This window comes from Oncorhynchus masou, chromosome 30, assembly GCF_036934945.1.
Source record: "Oncorhynchus masou masou isolate Uvic2021 chromosome 30, UVic_Omas_1.1, whole genome shotgun sequence".
Taxonomy (NCBI): domain Eukaryota; kingdom Metazoa; phylum Chordata; class Actinopteri; order Salmoniformes; family Salmonidae; genus Oncorhynchus; species Oncorhynchus masou.
Window position 1 is genome coordinate 51949996 of NC_088241.1, and position 22210 is coordinate 51972205.

The following is a 22210-nucleotide window of genomic DNA, read 5'->3' on the forward strand; positions in this document are numbered from 1 at the left end:
CCTCTCTCTCGCCCTCTCACTTTCTCTCTACCCCTCTCTCTCGCTCTCTCTCACTCCTCTCTCTCACTCCCCCTCTCTCTCTCTCTCACTCCCCTCTCTCTCTCTCTCTCTACCCCTCTCTCTCTTTCCCTCTCTCGCCCTCTCACTGTCTCTACCACTCTCTCTCTCTATCTCTCTCTACCCCTCTCTCTCTCTTTCCCTCTCTCGCCCTCTCTCGCCCTCCTCTCTCGCCCTCTCACTGTCTCTACCCCTCTCTCTCTCTCTCTTTCCCTTTCTCGCCCTCTCACTGTCTCTCTCTCTCTCACTCCTCTCTCTCTCTACCCCTCTATCTCTCTCTACCTCTCTCTCTCTCTTTCCCTCTCTTGCCCTCTCACTGTCTCTCTACCCCTCTATTTCTCTCTCTCCCCCCTCTCTCTCTCTTTCCCGCTCTCACCCTCTCACTGTCTCTCTACCCCTCTATCTCTCTCGCACATCTCTCTCTCTCTTTCCCTCTCCTGCCCACTCACTGTCTCTCTACCCCTCTATCTCTCTCCCTTTCCCTCTTTCACTCCTCTCTCACTTTCTCTCTCTTGCCCTCTCACTGTTTCTCTGCCCTTCTCTCTCTCTTTCCCTCACTCGCTCCCTCTCTTGCCCTCTCTCGCCCTCTCACTGTCTCTCTACCCCTCTCTCTCGCTTTCCCTCTCTCTCTCAATTCAATTCAAGGGCTTTATTGGCATGGGAAACATGTGTTAACATTGCCAAAGCAAGTAAGGTAGATGATATATAAAGTGAATATATAAAGTGAAATAAACAATAAAAATTTACAGTAAACATCACACATACAGAAGTTTCAAAACAATAAAGACATTACAAATGTCATATTATATATATATATACAGTGTTTTAACAATGTACAAATGGTAAAGGACACAAGATAAAATAAATAAGCATAGATATGGGTTGTATTTACAATGGTGTGTGTTCTTCACTGGTTGACCTTTTCTCGTGGCAACAAGTCACAAATCTTGCTGCTCTGATGGCACACTGGAATTTCACCCAGTAGATATGGGAGTTTTTCAAAATTGGATTTGTTTTCGAATTCTTTGTGGATCTGTGTAATCTGAAGGAAATATGTCTCTCTAATATGGTCATACATTGGGCAGGAGGTTAGGAAGTGCAGCTCAGTTTCCACCTCATTTTATGGGCAGTGAGCACATAGCCTGTCTTCTCTTGAGAGCCATGTCTGCCTATGGCAGACTTTCTCAATAGCAAGGCTATGCTCGCTGAGTCTGTACATAGTCAAAGCTTTCCTTAATTTTGGGTCAGTCACAGTGGTCAGGTATTCTGCCGCTGTGTACTGTCTGCGTAGGGCCAAATAGCATTCTAGTTTGCTCTGTTTTTTTGTTAATTCTTTCCAATGTGTCAAGTAATTATCTTTTTGTTTTCTCATGATTTGGTTGGGTCTAATTGTGCTGCTGTCCTGGGGCTCTGTAGGGTGTATTTGTGTTTGTGAACAGAGCCCCAGGACCAGCTTGCTTAGGGGACTCTTCTCCAGGTTCATCTCTCTGTAGGTGATGGCTTTGTTGTGGAAGGTTTGGGAATCGCTTCCTTTTAGGTGGTTATAGAATTTAACGGCTCTTTTCTGGATTTTGATAATTAGTGGGTATCGGCCTAATTCTGCTCTGCATGCATTATTTGGGGTTCTATGTTGTACATGGAGGATATTTTTGCAGAATTCTGCGGGCAGAGTCTCAATTTGGTGTTTGTCCCATTTTGTGAAGTCTTGGTTGGTGAGCGGACCCCAGACCTCACAACCATAAAGGGCAATGGGCTCTATGACTGATTCAAGTATTTTTAGCCAAATCCTAATTGGTATGTTGACATTTATGTTCCTTTTGATGGCATAGAATGCCCTTCTTGTCTTGACTCTCAGATCGTTCAGAGCTTTGTGGAAGTTACCTGTGGCGCTGATGTTTAGGCCAAGGTATGTATAGTTTTTTGTGTGCTCTAGGGCAACAGTGTCTAGATGGAATTTGTATTTGTGGTCCTGGTGACTGGACCTTTTTTGGAACACCATTATTTTGGTCTTACTGAGATTTACTGTCAGGGCCCAGGTCTGACAGAATCTGTGCATAAGATCTAGGTGCTGCTGTAGGCCCTCCTTGGTTGGTGACAGAAGTGCCAGATCATCAGCAAACAGCAGACATTTGACTTTGGATTCTAGTAGGGTGAGGCCGGGTGTCACAGACTTGTCTAGTGCCCGCGCCAATTCGTTGATATATATGTTGAAGAGGGTGGGGCTTAAGCTGCATCCCTGTCTAACCCCACGACCCTGTGTGAAGAAATTTGTGTGTTTTTTGCCAATTTTAACCGCACACTTGTTGTTTATGTACATGGATTTTATTATGTTGTATGTTTTACCCCCAACACCACTTTCCATCAGTTTGTATAGCAGACCCTCATGCCAAATTGAGTCGAAGGCTTTTTTGAAATCAACAAAGCATGAGAAGACTTTGCATTTGTTTTGATTTGTTTGTTTGTCAATTAGGGTGTGCAGGGTGAATACATGGTCTGTTGTACGGTAATTTGGTAAAAAGCCAATAGAGGATTTTCCCAAGGTTACTGTTGACGCATATTCCACGGTAGTTATTGGGGTTTGTCTCCATTTTTGTGGATTGGGGTGATCAGTCCTTGGTTCCAAATATTGGGGAAGATGCCAGAGCTAGGGATGATGTTAAAGAGTTTTAGTATAGCTCTCTCTCTCTCTCTCTCTCTCTCTCTCTCCCTCTCTCTCTCTCGCCCTCTCACTGTCTCTCTACCCCTCTCGCCCTCTCGCCCTCTCTCTCTCTCTCTCTCTCTCTCTCTCTCTCTCTCTCTCTCTCATCCTCCCACTGTCTCTCTAACCCTCTCTCTCTCTCTTTCCCACTCTCGCCCTCTCACCGTCTCTCTACCCCTCTCTCTCTCTCTCTCTCTCTTTCCCTCTCTCGCCCTCTCTCTCTCTCGCCCTCTCACTGCCTCTCTACCCCTCTCTCTTTCTGTCACTCCTCTCTCTCTCTCTACTCCTCTCTCTCTTTCCCTCTCGCTCCTCTCTCAAATTTAAATTCAAATTCAAGCTGCTTTATTGGCTTGAAAAACATTGTGTCAATATTTCCAAAGCAACAATGTATACAATATACATTGTAACAAAATTATAAATGATAGCAAATAATAATATAAAATGGTAGTAAATAATAATACAAAATTAAATACAAAAATAATAACAATAAAATGGTAACAGTCAATAGTAGATCTCTCTCTCTCTTTCCCTCTCTCCCTCTCACTGTCTCTCTAACCCTCTCTCTTTCTCTCACTCCTCTCTCTCTCTCTACCCCCCTCTCTCTCTCTACCCCTCTATCTCTTTCCCTCTCTCGCTCGTCTCTCTCTCTTTCCCTCTCTCACCCTCTCACTGTCTCTCTACCCCTCTATCTCTCTCTCTACCCCTCTCTCGCTCATCTCTCTCTCTCTCTTTCCCTCTCCTGCCCTCTCACTGTCTCTCTACCCCTCTATCTCTCTTTCTCTACCACTCTCTCACTCCTCTCTCTCTTTCCCTCTCCTGCCCTCTCACTGTCTCTCTACCTCTCTGTCTCTCTCTCTACCCCTCTCTCTCTTTCCCTCTCGCTCCTCTCTCTCTCTCTTTCCCTCTCTCACCCTCTCACTGTTTCTCTACCCCTCTCTTTCTCTCACTCCTCTCTATCTCTCTCTACCCCTCTATCTCTCTCTCTTTCTCTCTCTCACTCCTCTCTCTCTCTCTTTCTCTATTTCCCTCTCTCGCCCTCTCACTGTCTCTCTACCCCTCTATCGCTCTTTCTCTACCACTCTCTCACTCCTCTCTCTCTCTCTTTCCCTCTCCTGCCCTCTCACTGTCTATCTACCTCTATCTCTCTCTCTACCCCTCTCTCGCTCCTCTCTCTCACGCTCTCTCGCTCTCTCTCTCCCTCTCTGTCTCTGTCCTCTCCCTCTCCCTCTCTCTCTCTCTCTCTCTCTCTGTCTCTGTCTCTCTCTGTCTCTGTCTCTCTGTCTGTCTCTGTCTCTCTGTCTCTCTCTCTATCTCTCTCTCTTGCTCTCTCTCTCTTGCTCTCTCTCTGTCTGTCTCTCAATCTCCCTCTCCCTCTCTCTCTCTCTCCCCCCTCTCTCTCTCTCTCTCTCTTGCTATCTCTCTCTCTCTCTCGCTCTCTCTCTCTCTCTCTCTCTCTCTCTCTCTCTCTCTCTCTGTCTCTTCCTCTTCCTGGCTAACTCTGAAGCAGTGTTATGCATGGCCAGTCTCTGTGACTCAGGGAGAATTTACTGCTTTAATTTACTGTCTGAGTCTAGGCTGGTGATAGCAGTTCTGCTCACAGAGGATATACAACAGGCATCCAGATATGGGCTACACTATACCCCAGCCCAAGACCCAGTCTCATCTCTGCCCATTTAAATATCTAAAACACAGGCCTAACACCCCACCAGACTGTGGAGGAAATATGATACTTTACATCCAGTGGTTAGTGTTGTGGTCTATGCGAGGTTTAATGTCAGGGAATATGAGACTGGTGAATCAGACCAGACAGAGATCCTATGGTTGATAAAACATAACCACTTCAGACCCATCGTCTTAACGTATTTGTGAAATGATTTATTTATGAAGTCATGCAATCATCTCTCTCTTTCCTAAAAACTGTCCTCCAACTCTTACAATCCTAGTCCTTAGGGAAACACACACACTAACCACAAGCCAGTGGTCACATGATTGGGTCCCCATGGAAACCTTGTGCCTAGTGATGCGTTTCAGATCTATGTTCTTGTTTCTACGGTCGACAGGAGTGTGTGTGTGTGTGTGTGTGTGTGTGTGTGTGTGTGTGTGTGTGTGTGTGTGTGTGTGTGTGTGTGTGTGTGTGTGTGTGTGTGTGTGTGTGTGTGTGTGTGTGTGTGCGCAGGAGATATGAACTTGGCCAAAGTCACAGTGATGGACGGGTTGTCCTTCCTCTAGTCTAGATCAATGAAGAGTCTACCACGGTCTCTATCTATCTCTCTCTCCACCTCTCCATCTCTCTCTCTCTCTCTCTCTCTCCACCTCTCCATCTCTCTCTCTATCTATCTCTCTCCATCTCCCTCTCTCTCAATTCAATTCAAGGGTTTAATTGGCATGGGAAACAAATGTTAGATAATAAACAAAGAAATAAACAATAAAAATTAACAGTAAACATTGTACTCACAGAAGTTCACCGTGTTTTCACCGTAACATCTTTTTATGGGGCCACAGTTGTTCAATGATTGACCTAATATCTCTGGTGTGTGAAATAGGCGCGGGAAGCAAGGATATGCACATTATTGGTACCATTTGAAAGGAAGCACTTTGAAGTTTTTTGAAATGTGAATTGAATGTAGGAGAATATAACACAATAGATCTGGTAGAAGAAAATACAATACAAAGAAAAAACTGATCTTTTTCTACCACCATCTTTGAAATGCATGAGAAAAGTCATAGTTATAGCCATCTCTGTGGTTGTAATTCCGATAGTGTCCACAAGATGGCATCAGTGTATGTGCAAAGTTTCAGATGGATAACTTGAAAAATGAGTGAAAAACAAGACTTTTCGAGTCAAGTCCCCAGGTACATTTGGGCAAATCGTGAATGAGACATTTTCAGGTGTCGCTCTCTCACCAAATATGGTGTCCTATAGGATATACTACACCCCTAAGGAAATAGTGAAGTCTTGTTACCTTCTAGGATCCCTGAGGAATACATACGAATGTGATTTGACTCGTTCAAACAACGTTTAGGGTGAGATTTTCACAGATTCCTTTCGTTGCAAATTGAATGAGTGGAAGTACAAAATCGACTGTGCGTGCTATATGAGCTTTTTTAGGATATGAAAAATTATTTTATCTAACAAAACGACACTTCATGTTATCTCTGGGACCCTTTGGATGATAAATCAGAGCAATATTTCAGAATGTAAGTGCACATTTCACCTTAAGAGGAGAATTTATCAAACCAATCACGTTGAAAAAAGTGTTTTGTTGTTTGGAGCTCTCCTCAAACAATAGCATGGCATTTCCTCACAGTAATAGCTACTGTAAATTGACAGTGCAGTTATATTGACAAGAATTTAAGCTTTCAGCCAATATAAGACACTTGTATTTACCAACATTTGATGTTTCTCTAAAATCTGCGATCTTGACATAACGCGCTGCATAATTAACAACTGTCCCTTTAACGGAACGCCTATCGCTAATTAAGGCAGTGTAAACCTGTGTTCTGATAGCTAAGCTAGGTTGCAAGGTTGAATACACTGAATTGCCACAAGGCTGCCGGCTAGAGCAGTATGGGTGCTATCTCAATTGGCTTGCCACCTCATCACCACCATAAACCAAGGGCTGGTGGTCTTTAGGGTCCTTTAATGAACAACTGGAGGATGTGGTTCTACAAGGAATAGAAAAAAGGACATACAGTTGAAGTCGGAAAGTTTACATACATCTTAGCCAAATACATTTAAACTCAGTTTTTCACAATTCCTGACTTTTAATCCTAGTAAAAATAACATGTCTTAGGTCAGTTAGGATCACCACTTTATTTTAAGAATGTGAAATGTCAGAATAATAGTAGAGAGAATTATTTATTTCCGTTTTTAAGTGCGCGCACACACTTTTTCAGATCTGCCCACAAATTGTCTATAGGATTGAGGTCAGAGCTTTGTGATGGCTACTCCAATACCTTGACTTTGTTGTCGTTAAGCGATTTTGCCACAACTTTGGAAGTATGCTTGGGGTCATTGTCCATTTGGAAGACCCATTTGCGACCAAGCTTTAACTTCCTGCCTGATATCTTGAGATGTTGCTTTAATATATCCACATAATTTTCCCTCATCATGATACCATGATACCATCTATTTTGTGAAGTGCACCAGTCCCTCCCGCAGCAAAGCACCCCCACAACATGATGCTGCCACTCCCGTGCTTGACGTTTGGGATGGTGTTCTTCGGCTTACAAGACTCCCCTTTTTTCCTCCAAACACAATGATGGTCATTATGGCCAAACAGTTCTATTTTTGTTTCATCAGGCAAGAGGACATTTCTCCAAAAAGTACGATCTTTGTCCCCATGTGCAGTTGCAAACCGTAGTCTGGCTTTTTTATGGCGGTTTTGGAGCGATGGCTTCTTCCTTGCTGAGTGGCCTTTTAGGTGTTGACATAGTTCTCGGTTTACTGTGGATATAGATACTTTTGGACCTGTTTCCTCCAGTATCATCACAAGGTCCTTTGCTGTTGTTCTGGGATTGATTTGCACTTTTCGCACCAAAGTACATTCATCTCTAGGAGGCAGAACGCCTCTCCTTCCTGAGCGATATGACGGCTGTGTGGTCCCATGGTGTTTATACTTGCGTACTATTGTTTGTACAGATGAATGTGGCACCTTCAGGCATTTGGAAATTGCTCCCAAGGATGAACCAGACTTGTGGAGGTCTACAATTTTTTTCTGAGGTCTTGGCTGATTTCTTTTGATTTTCCCATGACTGAGTTTGAAGGTACGCCTTGAAATACATCCGCAGGTACACCTCCAATTGACTCAAATGATATCAATTACCCTACCAGAAGCTTCTAAAGCCATTACATCATTTTCTGGAATTTTCCAAGTTGTTTAAAGGCACAGGCAACTTAGTGTAACCTTCTGACCCACTGAAATTGTGATACAGTGAATTATAAGTGAAATAATCTGTTGAAACAATTTGGGGGGAAATGACTTTCACAAAGTAGATGTCCTAACCGACTTGCCAAAACTATAGTTTGTTAACAAGAAATTTGTGGAGTGTTTGAAAAACTAGTTTTACGGACTCCAACCTAAGTGTGACTCTATTGTAGGGCACAATAATATGCAATTATGACTACAAGATGCATAATCAGCTTAGTTTACCACAGGATGCAGGGTAAATGTAATGAAATAAGGCTTGTGAATACAGTACTGACTGCTTAAATGGTATGCAGTATGTAATAGGTTTCTATTACATCTAACTAGAAGGATAATGCAGTATAGTAGAACACTTATTACAATTGCACAATACAGCTGTAGTCTATACACTGCTACACAATACAGTTCCAGTATGCTAACATTGGCGGTAAACTATAAAGTGGCCCGCGAGGACGTGTGACCGCTGAAAGCTGTTATAAACTGTGTATTGACCATGAAAATGGCAGACAGTGATAAGCATTCAACTGGACAGAATAGATCTGATTGGAGAAGAAGAATTAAACAATGTCTCTCCTCTCCTCTGCTGCTGTGTCAGTTTGGCCTCTGCACCCCCCTCTCTTTATCTCTATCTCGCTCTCTTTATCTCTGTCTGTCTGTCTGTCTGTCTGTCTGTCTGTCTGTCTGTCTGTCTGTCTGTCTGTCTGTGAGATGGTTAGCCAGACCCGGAGGGAGCACTAATTAGCATGTTTGGAATGTTAATGAGGAGTGCGTGTCACCGTCCACCAATAGGATGCCAGCCCTCCTCTCACCCGTCAGAGAGAAGACATCTGTTCCACCATCTGACCGCAGCCTACCTCCCGCAGGCTAAGAGTGTTGTTGTTAGAATGTGTGTGTGTGTGCTTATATGTGGGTTGGTTGAGTGGGTTGAGTCAGTGTGTGTATTTGAAGGGAGTGGACAGAGAGATAGAGAGACCTAAGGTCCTGACAAAATGTCAAACAATTAGAGAGTGTCATTTCCCCAAAATTCAAACCGTTATTCAAAGTTTCATAGACCTCTCTGGTGAGAATAGGCTACCCATCCTGTTGGGGTAGGACGCAGAGAGCTGTGATTTGGCAACACACTACATTGCTGCCTGCTATGAGGGACATTGTATGGTTATTTTGACCCTTGATTCTTGTGGTTACTGATTGTCCCGTTGGCAATCTTGATTATTATAATTCTTATGTTAATTACATCATAGTTGATCGATGTGGTTCTCTGGCCTGTCCCACAGCCTAATAGATACATCATAGCTGAGGGGAGACAGGAGCCACCAATCGTTTGTTATTCTATTCTATTTTAAGACTTACCAACAGATGTGAATGGTCCTCAAACTGTTTTTAAACCAGCTTAATGTTCATTCAGTCTTGGTCTTGATGGAAACTAAACCTCAGTCAAGACGCTGTTGATTGTGTAATTGAGTGTTCTTTGTGCACAGAGCAGTGCTTTCATATTAAATTGGCCATAAAAACCCTTATTTCTCTCTTGTCGCATCCGCTTTCTGCCTTCCTTCCTCCTCTCAGGAAAGCTGTGTAAACTACACATTTTTAATTCAGTGAAATAAATCTCCTGTCTTTGTGTTGGGTTCCAATCTTAATTAGTGACACAAGTGTCTCTCCAATTGAAGCTGCTCGACCCACATACCGTCACAGAGAGAGAGGGAGCCAGGGAGGGCTTCAAGTTTAAAGCTGGGTTGTTTGCGTGGAAAGAGACAGAATAACAATGGCTGCATCATATGATTAACTGTTGCTAAGAGACAGATGTCAGATGGTTCTGAGCATGTACATTTAATGATGGCTGTTCCTCCTCAAAGACAGCATGTTCTTTATCTGTATTTTAACCCAGCTGTATGTGTGTGTGTGTCCTCAGGTGTGTTGTGGAACCTGTCATCGTGTGACGCCCTGAAGATGCCAATCATCCAGGATGCGTTGGCCGTTCTGACCAATAGCGTCATCATCCCCCACTCTTCCTCCTGGGACTCCTCCCACAATCTCCATGACGACCGCAAGCAACACACACACACCTCCCAGGTGCTTCGCAATGCCACCGGCTGCCTCAGGTGAGTCACACACATGCAGACACACACACAGTAACGGCATCGACTGCCTCGGTGAGTGCTCCTGTCCTTGTGCCTTCACACACCTCGTTTTGCGTGAGGACCATATTCCAGTTGGAGTGGTTTGTTGCCGCTGAAGTATTTTTTCTGTGTGTTGGTGTTTAAACCAGCACCACACACACACCCCTGTCTCCCCTCCATCTCCCTCTAACCTTATGAGAAACCATACAGTATGGTTGAAATGGACTCATTATTTCTGTGTTAATGGTATGGATTCATTAATACACTGCAGTGTATGTAATAGAGGAGAATGATTCATGTCATCATGTTTAATGACATTTCGACGCAGTGTGAAAACTTTGCAGCGGGTGTGTGTGTGCTGTGTGGTACTGGTATGATTAAGGCATATGTTTCTGATCCAAGGGTCTATAGGAATACAAAGCACAGCCTCACTTAAGACTTTCTCTCTCTCTCTCTCTCTCTCTCTCTGTCTCTCTGTCTCTCTGTCTCTGTCTCTCTCTATCTCTCTCTCGCTCTCTCGCTCTCTCTCTCCTTCTCTCTCTCGCTCTCTCTCTCTCTCTCCTCTCTCTCTCTCTCTCTCTCTCTCTCTCTCACTCTCTCTCTCTCTCTCTCTCTCGCTCTCTCTCGCTCTCTCTCTCTCTCCTTCTCTCTCTCTCTCTCTCCTTCTTGTGCTCTCACTCTGGGAGGTATCCATAGCAACAGTTGCAGGCCAAAACGTGGGGTTGTGCATGTGCTGTGCATGTGCGCATATGTGTGTGTGTGTCCTTCATTGTGTGTGAGAAACTCCGGAGGTAGTGGCTCTACAACATACTGTGTGTGTGTCCTTCATTGTGTGTGAGAAACTCCGGAGGTAGCGGCTCTACAACATACTGTGTGTGTGTCCTTCATTGTGTGTGAGAAACTCCGGAGGTAGCGGCTCTACAACATACTGTGTGTGTGTCCTTCATTGTGTGTGAGAAACTCCGGAGGTAGTGGCTCTACAACATACTGTGTGTGTGTCCTTCATTGTGTGTGAGAAACTCCAGAGGTAGTGGCTCTACAACATACTGTGTGTGTGTCCTTCATTGTGTGTGAGAAACTCCGGAGGTAGTGGCTCTACAACATACTGTGTGTGTGTCCTTCATTGTGTGTGAGAAACTCCAGAGGTAGTGGCTCTACAACATACTGTGTGTGTGTCCTTCATTGTGTGTGAGAAACTCCGGAGGTAGTGGCTCTACAACATACTGTGTGTGTGTCCTTCATTGTGTGTGAGAAACTCCGGAGGTAGTGGCTCTACAACATACTGTGTGGATCTCTTGTACATCAAATCCCGTTGTGGGTTGGTTCATACATGATATCCTAAAATAATTTATCTACATTATTTAGACGGTAAACGAGCTCGCATTCATGTGAATTCGTACACATGGCCCCTGACAAATATGTCCATAAGTGATATGAAATGGAGTGTGTGAGAGATGGAGTGGAGATACAGATATTGCTGTTCCTGCTGTCTGTGCTAGCGCCTCTGGGGGAATCACTGTAGCTGCCGCCATGGCAGACGTATTACAGAGAGCTGAGCTGTACGTGTGTGTGTATTCCTCTCTCATTCACACACACACATACACACACACACACGCACACACACACGCACACACAAAATGGGATTCAGGCACCTCAAAGAAGAACAAATCAGATTATGGCCTCTTCAGACACATTGAACCATGTTCCCCTGACACACTTACCCACTCACACACACACTCTCTCTCTGTCACACACACACACAGGCATTCTGGCAGAAATGCTTTTGTCACGGCAAATCGGAGGGCATTCTACAGACGTTCTAAAATCTTTCTTCGTAAGAAAGACATTCTGATGGCTCTGAGCGGTTCATCTGTGTCATCAGGTATTTGTCAGTGTTCCCACCTCTCTCTCACAGAGTGTTCCGGGCTCTTTGTGTACACAGCTTTACAGACATCTCCATTCCTCCAACAAGAGTCAGAGGTCTGAGATTGTAATCATTGTTCTAAACGTTACCATCGTGTTCTGTAGCTTCTCACAGTGTTCCTGGACCTCAGTGTTCCCAGTAATAAGCCTCACACTGATTTCTCAGCCTGAACATTATTGGTGTTCCATTTTAGCCACTGGGCTTTAGTAGTTTGATAAGTAGGACACAATGATAGGATTGGGGACCAGGCGTGTATGTCAGACAGGGGGGGCAGGGGGACAGAAAGGGCGTGTTGATAAATGATGCTGTCACGGTATTGGCCGGGGGACACAAATTAGCTTTCTCTAATATATAAATATGAGAGAGAGCGGGGGTTCATATATATATATATATATATATATATATATATATATATATATATATATATATATATATATATATATAGAGAGAGAGAGAGGGAGAGAGAGAGAGCGCGAGAGAGAGAGGGTTTCATATATATATATGTTTATATATATATAGAGAGAGAGAGAGAGAGAGAGAGAGAGAGAGAGAGAGAGAGAGAGAGAGAGAGAGAGAGAGAGAGAGAGAGAGAGAGAGAGAGAGAGAGGGTTTCATATATAGGGAGAGAGCGAGAGAGAGCGCGAGAGAGAGAGGGTTTTTCTGAACTGGTCTTGGTTGTTGGAATCTATCTATTTTGGGGTTAGAATGACATGGGGCCACTCTGTTTGGTCTGTGTCTTCAGTTCAATTCCAGACCCTTTCACCTGCTACAATATAGGTGTGTGTGGTGTATGTGTTGTGGTGGTGAAACTGAATCAATCTCTGGAATCATAGCTGACATTGAAGAGATGGAGATGGGAATGGGAATGAAGTGTTGGCGATACATCGTGTGTGTTTGTGTGTGTGAGAAAGAGAGAGGCCCTCTAAATGCAAATATGAGACGAGTCATCTAATGAAGGTGATGGGTCCATATGCCCTTTAATAGGCAGATGTACCCAAGAGCTACCCACCCCTCCTCTCCCACTCTCTCTCCATTACTCTCTCTCTCTTTCCCATCCCTCTCTCTTCTCTCTCTTCCCCTCCCTTCCCTTTTCTCCCCCTCTTTCTCCTCTCCCCTCCTTCCCCTTTCTCCTCCCCCTCTTTCTGTCTCTCGTAGGTGTTGATAGCTATAATTAGATCAGTGGTGCTGGTGGTGGCAGCTGGCCAGCTGTGTGAGGTACAAATATTTGATTGATTGGTGTGTTTTTTGGCACTCTCTACTGCCAAATTGTTGACATTTTGCTTGGAATACACTCACAAACACACACATTAACTTGCACGCACACACACACACAATCACACACACACTCAAACACAGCCAAACATACACACATAATGATATCAGTCTTATCAGGCCCAGCACGGGGACTCCTGTGGAGGGCTTTCTTTCTCTTCTATACAGGGGCTTGTTTGTTCTTGAATTTTTTTTTTTACCTTTATTTAACTAGGCAAGTCAGAACAAATTCTTATTTACAATGACGGCCTACCCCAGCCAAACCCTCCCCTAACCCAGACGACGCTGGGCCAATTGTGCGCCATTGGACTTATCCAGGTTCTGATGCTGATGATAGTCATTAGAAGCCTACCAAACTTGCTAACTACCTGGTACTCAGTACTCTATTGTCCCTGTAATCACTCTGACATCAGTGTAAATGTATTCGAAATTCTAATCAAACACTTAATGAGAGCCAATAAGCTCATGTTGCGCAGCATTTCTATAGGCTATGCTATTGCATAAGAGAACAGCGTTTTGATGGCCTCTATTAAAAAGAAGAGGATCCCATCAGCTTCCTATAGGCTCGGAATACTATAGAGTATTTATTTATTATCTTTCCTAATATTAAGCACATTGTTTATCTTTACAACAGGAGTATAGCCTAGCTGGCTGGCATGAAAATGAACCATGGGAAAAGCGTCCTCATTCACTATTTAAGTGCATAGATGACTTTTTCCCCCTGGCCCTGTTTCTAGACAAGTGCATGATAACAGTCCATTCTGAATAAAATAAAAAATCACACATATATTATTTAGTGTATGTAATGACAAGTTTAAATCAAGATTAGTCTGATGGGTGACAATATTAGCCTATCACTTGTGAATGATGCCCAGCTTGTGCAGTAAGGCAATAAACAGTGCATGCCTTTTTTTGCGACTTTTTCAAACCATAGTTGCACACATCACTAGGCCTAGCCCATAGGCTTATATGTGTTGATAAGGTCTGTATCACAACTAAAGTGGCCAAATACCTTCTTATAATGAGGTATGTTAATCTGCTTTACAACGGGTACAGAGCCTAACTGGAATACATACGCAGCGTGTGAGTTTGGGGAAGAAAATGTTCACCATAAAAATGCACCTTTATAATACAAGTAAATAAACGTATAATAAACGTTCTGATCTGTTGCGTCAGCCTCATTGCTTTTAAAGGTTCTGATGCTAGTGGTGTATTAATTTGGGATTTATCCCATCCCATAACTGTCAGAGACTATGCATGGAATATTTATTTCTCCCACAGAATAGAATAGGTGGGAGAAATAACTTTTGTACTATGGGTGATAGTCGATTGACGTAGGCTACTGCTTTTGCTGTTCGTTAGGCCTACTCATCTTGTTGGCTGATGAAAAGTAAATGTTGAGAGTTCTTCCAACATCTTCAATATGTGCCTCGGAATTTGATAAGGACGCATGCAGTTGCATCCCTGATGTGTCTGTCTTCACTTGTAGCCTGTGAGAAGGACCCGATCATATGACAGGCATTGGCTAATAAGAACTGAGATTTCTGAGAGAGCCATGTGAGTGAGAGATGCCTCGGAGAGCACAACTGGGAGAAGGGAATTCTAATGATTATATTCAGCCAAAGGGCACAAAAGCCACTGGCCGCAAAATACATGGAATCTTTAGGGGGAATTACGGCCTCACAAAGGGGATGCCACTGGGAAATTCGAGGCATTGTCAAGTGCTTGTCAAATTGTGAATGAGAGACTGATGAAGTGTGTACTGCCTGCACAAAAAAAGCAGATTTCATGTCTTTCATGCAACTTTTTTCAAATCCTCATTTAGAGTTGCATCATGCAGCCTTAGAATGTAAACATATAGCCCAATGTTTGTATTACAACTAAAGTTGCATAAATAACTCTAAATTAAGCATATAGGACGACCTGTTTCTTTGTTAATAAGCGCTCAACACAGAATTGCCGCATGTGCGCACACTCCCTGAAATCCTTTGAAGAACATATCCTTTCTATTTAATTCAGCTATGTTGAATAGTATTCTTCACACTATAAAAGATAAAAAAATAATGCCCCTAAATTCTAAGCAAATCTGGTCTGCTAAATGAACTTGTGTAGCTCACAGCCATTTGGCATAGCCAGATCAGGACCTAATATATGGACAACTCACACGGATATATGTATATATATAACTACCTTTATTTAACTAGGCAAGGGACTAGGGGAAGACCCGGAGGGCGAGGTGCAGGGCGATCCGGATGGAGACGGTGGAATTCTGATAACATGGAAGGATCTAACACGTCCTCCATCGGAACCCAGCATCTCTCCTCTGGCCCGTACCCATCCCAGTCCACGAGGTACTGAAGGCCCCTCGCCCGACGTCTCGAATCCAAAATGGATCGAACAGAGTACGCTGGAACCCCCTCGATGTCTAGAGGAGGTGGAGGAACATCACGCACTTCAGCCTCCTGGAGCGGGCCAACCACCATCGGCCTGAGGAGAGACACATGGAACGAGGGGTTAATACGGTAATGAGTGGGTAGTTGTAACCTATAACATACCTCGTTCACTCTCCTCAGGACTTTAAACGGCCCCACAAACCGCGGCCCGCAGAACACTGGGGAACACAAACCGCAGAACACTGGGGCCTCACTGCGGCGACGGTCTGCGCCAATTTTCTGGCACCTTATGGCACGCTGAAGGTGGACGTGGGCTGCCTCCCAGGTTTCCTCAGCGTGCCGAAACCAATTATCCACCGCAGGGGCCTCGGTCTGGCTCTGATGCCAAGGAGCCAGAACCGGCTGATACCCTAATACACATTGAAAGGGAGTAAGGTTAGTGGAGGAGTGACGTAGCGAGTTCTGAGCCATCTCTGCCCAGGGCACAAACTTCGCCCACTCCCCGGCCGATCCTGGCAATAAGACCGCAGAAACCTACCCACATCCTGGTGAACTCTCTCCACCTGCCCATTACTCTCAGGGTGAAAACCTGAGGTAAGACTAACCGAGATCCCCAGACGCTCCATGAACGCCTTCCAGACCCTTGATGTGAACTGGGGACCCCGATCAGACACTATATCCTCAGGCACCCCATAGTGCCGGAAAACGTGTGTAAACAGGGCCTCTGCAGTTTGTAAGGCCGTAGGGAGACCGGGCAAAGGGAGGAGACGACAGGACTTTGAAAACCGATCCACAATGACCCGGATCGTGGTGTAACCCTGTGAAGTTGGAAGATCAGTCAAAATATCCACCGACAGGTGCGACCACGGCCGTTGAGGAACGGGTAGAGGTTGTAGCTTACCTCTGGGCAGGTGTCTAGGAGCCTTGCACTGGGCGCACACCGAGCAGGAAGAAACATAAATCCTCACGTCCTTAGCTAAAGTGGGCCACCAGTACCTCCCTTCTAGACAGCGCATCGTCCGACCTATCCCAGGATGACCAGAGGAGGGTGACGTGTGAGCCCAATATATCAATCGGTCGCGGACAGCAGACGGAACGTACAGACAACCAGCTGGACACTCAGGGGAGAAGGCTCTGCACGTGACGCCCGCTCATGTCCGCGTCCAGCTCCCACACTACAGGCGCCACCAGACACGAAGCTGGGAGTATGGGAGTGGGATCCATGGACCGCTCCTCTGTGTCATACAGCCGAGACAATGCATCTGCCTTAACGTTCTGGGAGCCTGGTCTGTAAGAAAGAGTAAACACAAAACGAGTGAAAAACATGGCCCACCTTGCCTGGCAAGGATTCAATCTCTTCGCCTTCCAGATGTACTCCAGATTGCGGTGGTCAGTCCAGATGAGAAAAGAGGGATCTGGATGAGCCAGCACAGGCACCGAGGTAAACAGAGTCTTCAGGTGCTCAAAAGCCCTGTTCGCCTCAGCCAACCACTGCAAGCGCACCGGGCCCCCCTTTAGCAGTGAGGTAATGGGAGCTGCCACCTGACCAAAACCCCGGATAAACCGCCGGTAGTAATTGGAAAACCCAAAAAAACGCTGCAACTCCTTTACCGTGGTTGGAGTCGGCCAATTACGCACGGCTGTAATGCGGTCACTCTCCATCTCCACTCCTGAAGTGGAAATCCGATGCCCTAGGAAGGAGATGGATTGTTGGAAAAACAACCATTTCTCAGCCTTGACATATAGATCATGCTCCAACAGGCGACCAAGCACCCTGCGCACCAGGGACACATGCTTGGCGCGTGTAGCAGAGTATATCAGAATATCATCGATATACACCACTACACCTTGCCCGTGCAGGTCCCTGAAGATCTCATCTACAAATGATCGGAAAACTGATGGAGCATTCATCAACCTATATGGCATGACCAGGTACTCATAATGCCCTGAGGTGGTGCTAAATGCCGTCTTCCACTCATCACCCTTCTTAATACGCACCAGATTGTACGCACTCCTGAGATCCAATTTTGGGAAAAAAACGTGCCCCGTGCATTAACTCAATAACCGTATTGATCAGAGGTAGCGGGTAACTATATTTCACTGTGATTTTATTAAGACCTCGATAATCAATGCACGGGCGTAAACCGCCATCCTTTTTTTTCACAAAAAAAACTCGAAGAGACGGGTGAAATGGATGGCTGAATGAACCCCTGATGCAGGGATTCAGAGACATATGTCTCCATAGCCCCCGTCTCCGCTTGCGACAGGGGATACACGTGACTCTTGGGATATGCAGCGTCTACCAGGAGATCTATCTCACAATCCCCCCGTCGATGGGGTGGTAATTGAGTCGCCTTCTTTTTACAGAAGGTGAAAGCCAAATCGGCATATTCGGGGGGAATGCGCACGGTGGAGACCTGGTCTGGACTTTCCACCGTAGTAGCACCAACGGAAACCCCTAAACACCTACCTGAGCATTCTCGCGACCACCCCGTGAGAGCCCTCTGTGGCCAAGAAACAGTGGGGTTATGACAAACTAACCAGGGTAGGCCTAGCACCACAGAATACGCAGGAGAATCAATAAGGAAAGGACTAATCTTCTCCTTGTGACCCTCCTGCGTTATCATACACAAAGGTGCGGTTACCTCCCTGATAAACCCTGACCCTAATGGTCGACTATCTAAGGCATGAATAGGGAAAGGCATATCCACAGGAACAATAGGGATCCCTAAACTATGAGCTAGACTTTTATTAATGAAATTCCCAGCCGCACCTGAATCTACTAGTGCCTTATACTGGGAATGCAGTGAAAAATCAGGAAAAGAGACAGAGACAAACATTAGTGCAGCAGAGGGCTCTGGATGAGAATGGTGCCAACTCACCTGGGGTGATGCCAGAATGTCCTGCCTGCCCTCTCTATTCCCAGAGGAACCAACCCGGCACCGACCAGCAGTGTGCCCTCTGTGACCTTGAATGGTGCTCGAGCGGGAACCCCCTCCGGTCTCCCTGCACACCATCCCTCCCAATTCCATAAGTTCGGGAGAGAGGGTGCGGGAGGATGGAACAACCAGACCCCGATCTAGACGTCCACGAGTAGCCAGCATGTTGTCCAGCTTGATGGACATGTCCACCAGCTGGTCGAAGGTGAGGGTGGTGTCTCTACAGGCCAGCTCCCGACGGACGTCCTCGCGTAGACTACAACGGTAATGGTCGATCAGGGCCCTGTCGCTCCATCCAGCGCCGGCAGCCAAGGTCCTAAACTCCAAAGCAAAATCCTGTGCACTCCTCGTCTCCTGCCTCAGATGATAGAGGAGCTCACCCGCTGCTTTGCCTTCAGGTGGGTGATCGAATACTATCCGGAATTGGCGGGTGAACTCCTCAAAATGGTCCAACGCCGCATCCTCCCTTCGACACACAGCGCTGGCCCATTCCAGGGCTTTCCTGGTGAGACATGAGACGAGGGCGTAACTCTTCTCACGGTCAGATGGTACTGGGGAGGCCGTGGCTAGATATAAATTCAGCTTAAGGAGGAAACCCTGGCAGCCGGCAGTATCTCCGTTGTATCCCGTAGGTAGGGATAAATGGATCTTCGATTCCGGAGAGGAAAAAACGTTCACGGGAGATTCCGGTTGTGGTGGTGGTGGCGCTGGAGAAACTCCCTGTCTCTCCCAGCAATCCATTTTCTGGACAATGTGATTCATGACGGAGCTGATAACGTCAAGCTCCCTCGCTTGTTCCTGAACGCATTCCTCCAGGTCCATGGGCATAGTGTCCTCTCCTGCTGACTTCATAAATATTGGTCAGAGATTCTGTCAGACATAGGTGTATAGGTGGCAGGGAAGTCAGGCGCAGGAGAGTCAAAAGGAGTGTAAAATGGAGTCTTTTAATAAAGTCCACGTAGTATGCTCCATCACACTAAAATGTACACATACAAACAAACATGGGTACGAGGACCCGACGCGCACCTATACAACAAGCAACTACACTGACAATAGAACAATCTCTGACAAAGACATGAGGGGAAACAGAGGGTTAAATACACAACAGGTAATGAATGGGATTGAAAACAGGTGTGTGGGAAGACAAGACAAAACCAATGGAAAATGAAAAAAGGATCAATGATGGCTAGAAGACCGGTGACGTCGAACGCCGAGCACCGCCCGAACAAGGAGAGGCAACGACTTCGGCAGAAGTCGTGACAGTTAGCTTGCACTTGCTAGCTAATGTTAATTTGTCCTATTTAGCTAGCTTGCTGTTGCTTGCTAATTTGTCCTGGGATATAAACATTGAGTTGTTATTTTACCTGAAATGCACAAGGACCTGTACTCCGACAATTAATCCACACATAAAATGTCAATGTCAACCAAATCTTTTCTAGTCATCTCTCCTCCTTCCAGGCTTTTTCATCGTTTAACTTATATGGGGATCCCATCTAAACTTTCATTGTTTTACCACAACTACCGGCAAAACAGTTCGTCTTTCAGTCACCCACGTGGGTATAACCAATGAGGAGATGGCACGTGGATACCTGCTTCTATAAACCAATGAGGAGATGGGAGAGGCAGGACTTTCAGCGCGATCTGCGTCAGAAATAGGAATGACTTCTATTTTAGCCCTTGGTATCGCAGTCGCTCGTTGGTGCGCTCCAGCAGTGTGGGTGCAATAATTGAATAACGTAGATTTTTTAAATTTAATTTGCGAAGCTCGCCCACGCGACCTGTTCAGTCTGGTCAGCATGTCAGAGTTCTTCTGTTCTTCTGAAGTAGACTACATTTTCTTCCTATCATGTTTCTTTACACCTGTCTAAAATAAGTAATGGATATATTGTGAAGGCGTAGGCTATATTAAATGGATTTCTTAGTTTTCTAAAATGTAGATATTCCAAAGGTCTGCATCAGTGGCTTGTAGGCTTGTAGGCTGTGTGTGGAAGCCAGGAGATGCTAAATGTTTTTATGTTAATTAACGGTCAATTAGCGTGAGACCGGCAGTTATTTGGTTGACAACCACCGGGTGACAAAATTTCATGACCACCCTAGCACTAATCCTGTTGAAACATCTGGTGGCTGCCCCCTGCAACCGGTGTCTCGCGCACACACACACACACACACACACACACACACACACACACACACACACACACACACACACACACACACACAGACAGAGACACACACACGCACGCACACACACACACACACACACACACACACACACACACACACAGACAGAGACACACATAGACAGTCAGACAGACAGAGACACTAAAAGACAGACAAACACAGACAGTCAGACAGACAGAGCTGTTACATCCGCAGTCCCCCTCGGGTTATTCATATCTTGGACAACAGAAGATAGCCATCTGGTACTAATATTTTAATTTTTTCTACACTTGACCAAAAATCTAGTTTCTAGTAGCATTATTGAAAATCTATAGATTTAAAATGTACTCTAAGTTGACTTGAAAGCCAATAAGATATACAATTCTTCAATGGTTGCTATACCAAGTAATACATAATGCATTATAAACTCTGTGGTTCAAGCCCTGAATGCTGATTGGCTGACAGCCGTGGTATATCAGGGGTATACCACGGGTATGACAGAACATGTATTTTTACTGCTCTAATTACATTAGTAACCAGTTTATAATAGCAATAAGGCACCTCAGGGTTTGTGGTATATGGCCAATATACCACGGATAAGGGCTGTATCCAGGCACTCTGCTTTGCATCATGCATAAGAACAGCCCTTAGCCGTGGTATATTGGCCATATACCACACTCCCTCATGCCTTATTGCTTAATTGTACCGTGGCTTCACTTTGAAACAATTTACAGGAAAGCAGATAGTTATTCAACTGCTAAGAATAACACGAATATAAGTATTTAATGTGTGGGTTATTAAATTCTCTGCTAAAGGTGTTCAATAAGTAATTAGCTAACAACCTATGCTAATTCATTAGATGGGATTTATAGAGTGTAACACATAATAAATTAGCGGCGTTAGCGCTAAAGGCTAACAGGCTAATTTACTGCTGGAAATAACCTGTTACCTGCCTGGAGATTTTACACACACTCTGAGGATATGATTGGTCTTATAGTAGGCTGTTTGAGGGTGTGGTGCGTTGGTGTGTTTGTGTTTAATCTCAGCAATCTCCCGTAGTAGATTTCTGATGATCTGTCTCAGAGGTTTATTAAGAGGAGAGGTCAGACTATTTCTTCTTCTGACTCCACCTCACACACACACACACACACACACACACACACACACACACACACACACACACACACACACACACACACACACACACACACACACACACACACACACACACACACACACACACATGCCCGCTCACACTCACACTCACACACACACACACACACACACACATGCCCGCTCACACTCACACACACACACACACACACACACACACACACACACACACACACACACACACACACACCCACACACACACACCCACACATGCCCGCTCACACTCACACTCACACACACACACACACACACACACACACACACACACACACACACACACACACACACAGAGTAATTAGGTGGGGCTTATTCACATTTTCCCAAGTTCTTTCTTTCCTTATGACGGGTGTCACCATCGCGTTACCTCATCTCAGAAAACATACAGTCTGTCTCCAGCATGTTATTACACAGTCCACACCACCATTCTACAACATTGTTCCTCAACCTTTCGTTAAACCTGGAATCGGCAAGCTGGGGCCCCATGTGGGATCTATCACATTATAATTAGCACTAGAGATGTGACTAAATCAGTTTAAATCTGAACTGGAA

At 45.2% G+C, this 22210-nt stretch overlaps 1 protein-coding gene across 1 annotated transcript in view; it reads left to right on the top strand.

The window, feature by feature from the left end:
• LOC135522735 (catenin delta-2-like) overlaps positions 1-22210 on the top strand; it is a 401912-nt gene that overhangs the window by 302829 nt on the left and 76873 nt on the right. The window contains exon 15 of the mRNA XM_064949274.1: positions 9593-9782. Within this exon, the coding sequence (XP_064805346.1) occupies positions 9593-9782 (190 nt within the window). The remainder of the gene's footprint in view (positions 1-9592; positions 9783-22210) is intronic.